This window comes from Camelina sativa, chromosome 6, assembly GCF_000633955.1.
Source record: "Camelina sativa cultivar DH55 chromosome 6, Cs, whole genome shotgun sequence".
Taxonomy (NCBI): domain Eukaryota; kingdom Viridiplantae; phylum Streptophyta; class Magnoliopsida; order Brassicales; family Brassicaceae; genus Camelina; species Camelina sativa.
In genome coordinates, this window is record NC_025690.1 from 26,319,621 (window position 1) to 26,324,317 (window position 4,697).

Here is a 4,697-nt window from a genome sequence, read left to right on the forward strand (position 1 = left end):
AAAAAAAAAAAAAAAAAAAAAAAAAAAAAGAAAAAACAGAGAAAAAGAACTTATCAATTCTCTTCTTCATTTTTAGATTTTTTTTGTTTCCTTTGCTCTGCCATGGTTAACTTATCGCGTTAAGGTTTTTGTTCTTATTGTAGTCGAAATTGAGTGTGTTGTTAATTTGTTATGATACTGCTTCTGCTTCACACATTAGATATTGTAATTGGTTATTGGTGAGGGAACAATCTACATTTTAAGGCTAATCTTGAAGGTTTGTTGACACCATATCTTGTTTTTATTTATATTTTGCTTTTCCTATTTAAAAATATGAGGGGAAGCACACTAATCCTAGAATCGATCATAGCATTGGGAAAGTGGCAATGAAAAGAGATGAGAGAAATGATGAGAATGGTTTCAAGAATTTTAAAATAAGGACAAGGAAGTAGTAAGTAGTAATCTTTAGAGAAAACCCTACCTGGGAAAGAAACCATCATTCACAATTTAATTTGCTTATTAGCCATCATTTGCTCTTATTTCACACCCCGCTTCTTGCCTCCCTCTCTCTCTCCAACACACTTTTCTTTTTGTCAATTGTGAGTGTTTCAAACAGACAAAGTTGCTATCCAATTTTATGTGCATGGTCCTCCACCCATTTCAAGTTTGCAGGATGATTTATTTGTATCGCAGAGGTCACAAGAAAAAGAACAAAAAGATTCCTTGTTGTAGTAGATCAACCAAGTGGACACATCACTTAATGCGAAAACGTCCTCTCTATGATGTGGTTTTGAATTTGAGTTACTAAAAGACGGAATTGTGTAATCTGTTTGTGATACATTTTGTGTTAATTCAGCAAGAAGGAAACACACATATTTACCAAATTTTAACTTCACTGAAGAAGATATTATTTTAATGAATCTCGTATTACATACACATTATGATTTTTTAGCAGGTTAGGCGAACATTTTTTTTTTTTTTTTTCTGTTACTTTATCTACTGATACATTTATTTTTTCTGGGTTTGAAAAAACAAAAAAGAAAACATCGAAGTATGATTACAACCCCCAAAAGCAATGCAACCCATTCACATTTCCTGCAATTTATTGTTTGATTTATAAATATATATACACCGTGTAAAAGAAAAAGACACGATAAGAAACCTTTTAAACTTTTTCACCGAAAAGCAGAAGTAATAAACAGCACACTTAATTGACTTTTTAACGCTAATGAACAGAAATAAATTGCTTTTCAATCAGTACTGTGCATAAAAAAAAGTGAAACATAGACAATTTGAGTCACATAGATTGCACTAATATAATCTCTATATATACAAACGATTAGCAAACTAAATAAATTGCAATCTTTAGAAAAAAAGAAGTCGAAATGTTAAAACCACCACCTGGGCTATAATTGAATGAATGGAAAATCTGATACGTGACTGTGAGATGAGATCATGGATGTACTCATATGCTAGTAGCAGTCTTTACGGTCACTACCTATCGCAAGCGAGATTAGTGTCCTAATTCCCGGAGAATAAAGTTGTATTCACCTAATTTTTTTTGAATAAAAATGACTAGTATATGTATGATGTGCATATATTTAAACAAGTATCCTGATTAATTTTTAAGAAGAAAGTCATGATTGCGCTTTAATTCTGCATGAATTGCAGTGGTTTTTTTAACTTACTCCTCTGCACAATCTTTCATACTACTATTTGAAAGGCAGAGAGAGACAGAGACAGAGAGCATTTGCAGCCGACAGTGAGGAACATATTTGCAGGTCTTGGCAATAACATCGGATTGCTAAAACAGAAAAAACAAAAGAAAACACACACAAAAAAGGTTTGCAACTTTATTTGGGGAGAAGAGATAGATCCTAATATGGGGGTTGTTACTATTCCTGAGTCGAAGCAAAGTGTATCTGGGAAAAGAGCATTTCGACCAAGTTCCAGTATCAGACACACTCCACAATGGTCTCTGCTACACTCATCGTCTTCTCTGCTTTCTTTGTCTAGAAGTATTATAATCTTGAGTTCTGTATCTCTTCTTTTTATATATTGTTGTTGTTGCTGACTTCTGACTTCCAGGCCTGTCTCGGACGTTACGAGTGACTTAACCATCCAAGTAGGCTCTGCCAGCTTTTCTCTCCACAAGGTAAACTTCATTCAAGTTCAAGCTAAGCGAGAGAACTCATTTAAAAACTCTTATTTTTTTTCTAATCCGTTGTCCCCTGTTCTTTGATTCTCAGTTTCCTCTCGTCTCTCGGAGTGGAAGAATCCGAAAACTAGTTCTGGAATCAAAAGACACGAACCTGAGCCTAGCAACAGTCCCCGGCGGCTCAGAATCGTTCGAGCTAGCAGCAAAGTTCTGCTACGGCGTTGGCTTGCAATTCAACTCGTCTAACATCGCGGCGCTGCGATGCGTGGCTCATTACCTAGAGATGACGGAAGAGCTGTCGGAGAAGAACCTGGAGGCGAGAACAGAGGCCTACCTCAAAGACTCGGTTTTTAATGACATTTCGAGCTCAATAAGTGTTCTACACTCGAGCGAGAGGCTGCTCCCTGTAGCTGAAGAGATCAACCTGGTCGGGAGGCTGGTGAACGCAATCGCTGTAAACGCCTGCAAAGAACAGCTAGCCTCTGGTTTGCTCAAGCTTGATCAGAAACTGGGAGGATGCGTCGTGAGGTTGCCGGAGACTGAGAAACCGAAACCGAAACCACCTAGTGATGATGAGTGGTGGGGACGCTCTCTACCGATCCTCAAGCTAGACTTCTTCCAGAGAGTTGTCTCCGCCATGAAGTCCAAAGGTCTCAATCAGGATATCATCAGTGACATCCTTATGAGTTACGCTCGCAAATCGCTGCAAATCATCAGAGAACCTAATCTCGTCAAACCCGATTCCGATCTCCAGAGGAAACAGCGTATCGTCCTCGAAGCCGTCGTCGGCCTCCTCCCCACGCAAGCCAACAAAAGCTCCATCCCTATCTCCTTCCTCTCCACCTTGTTGAAGACCGCTATAGGATCTGGAACCTCCGTCTCTTGCAGATCCGATCTGGAGAGACGGATCAGCCACCAGCTCGACCAGGCCATCCTCGAAGACATCCTGATTCCGGCCAACATCGGCGCCATGTACGACACCGACTCAGTGCAGCGGATCTTCTCCTTGTTCCTCCATCTCGATGAGTGCGACTACAGAGACGACGAGGACGACGACGACGATGATGATGATGATGGAGATGTGGTGGACGAGAGCGCGATGGCCATGTACGATTTCGACGGGCCAGAGTCTCCGAAACAGAGCTCCATCTTCAAGGTGTCGAAGCTGATGGACAGTTATCTCGCGGAGGTGGCTCTGGACTCGAGCCTCCCTCCCTCGAAATTCATAGCTCTCGCAGAGCTTCTCCCTGACCATGCTCGCGTCGTCTGCGATGGCCTCTACAGAGCCGTTGACATCTTCCTCAAGGTATATAAATCAAGAAATCCACAAGAAGAAAAGAAAAAAAAAGCTCCTTTTTTTAAGTGACTAGAGATCCAAAATTAAAAATGTGTTTTTTATTGACTCTCTGTTTTGGTTGGAGTTTAGGTTCATCCACACATGAAAGATTCAGAGCGGTACCGTCTCTGCAAGACAATCAGCTGTCAGAAACTGTCGCAGGACGCAAGCAGCCACGCGGCTCAAAACGAGAGGCTTCCGGTGCAGATTGCGGTTCAAGTCCTGTTCTACGAACAGACGCGGCTCAAGAACGCAATGACAAGTGGCGGTGGCACAGCAGGGGGTTCGAGCCAAAGCCAGTTCTTCTTGTTTCCGAACCGCTCGGGAAGCGGGATGGCAAGCGGAGCGATCTCGCCGCGGGACAACTACGCGTCGGTGAGGAGAGAGAACAGAGAGCTGAGACTGGAGGTGGCCAGGATGAGGATGAGGCTAACGGACCTTGAGAAGGATCATGTTTCGATGAAGAAAGACCTGGTAAAGCCGAGCCGGAGAAGGCCTAGTTATGGGATGTTTAGGAAGCTCTCCAGAGGTCTGAACAAGTTGAACGCTTTCGTTTTAAGATTCAGGAGCAGCCAAAGTGCTGCCGGTAACGGTAAGCATACGGACGAGAAAACGGTTTCGGAAAGACGATTCATGTTTCAGAAGAGGAGATGTCACTCTGTTTCTTGATTTTTTTTATTTTTACTATCTAATTTGATGCTTTGTTGAGTGTGTAAATTTTGTAATTTGCAGATTCTAGATATTTTAATTAGAGTAAAATCTTCCCAAGTTTGGAAGCTTTTCTTGTAATAATGTTTACTACTACTAACATACTATATAGCATTTGTCGTTGTTGATGGACCAAGACCATAATAAGGAAAAGTTGAAAAACATTTTCACTCTCTTGTTTTTTTGTCCCCAGCTCCTCTGCGCAATGGGCCCAAGGTTGTTAATTAACCTATCTGGTTAATTAAAGTAGCAAGTATAATCCTCTGTCTTGATTACTTGGTTATAAAAAAAAAAAGGGCTTCTTATTAAAGGCCTTTACGATAAAGTAGGCCTAAATATTACTGATTGGGCTTAGCGGCCCAGTAAAATTGGTTTGAAATTAGTATGGCGAGATTGTGTCTAATTGGTTTGAATTGTTCCGGCAATTTTGTACAGGTAGAGAGAACTTGCAGTATGTCAACGCTAGTTGGTGATGATTCTGATCAGAGAAAAAAAAAAAAAAAAGAGAATATTACT

General features: G+C 40.8%; 1 protein-coding gene across 2 annotated transcripts; it reads left to right on the top strand.

The window, feature by feature from the left end:
- On the top strand, positions 1,590 to 4,353 carry LOC109124563 (BTB/POZ domain-containing protein SETH6-like). Of its 2 annotated transcripts, none has more exons than XM_010520202.2 (4): positions 1,590 to 1,953; positions 2,068 to 2,184; positions 2,219 to 3,443; positions 3,564 to 4,353. In XM_010520202.2, exons 1-4 carry the CDS (start codon positions 1,862 to 1,864, stop codon positions 4,140 to 4,142), a joined length of 2,013 nt encoding a protein of 670 aa, XP_010518504.1. In that variant the 5' UTR covers positions 1,590 to 1,861; the 3' UTR covers positions 4,143 to 4,353. The 2 variants fall into 2 exon arrangements, with proteins under 2 accessions (XP_010518504.1, XP_010518503.1); XM_010520201.2 differs by having other exon boundaries at positions 1,591 to 1,953; positions 2,068 to 2,134; positions 2,229 to 3,443; positions 3,564 to 4,345.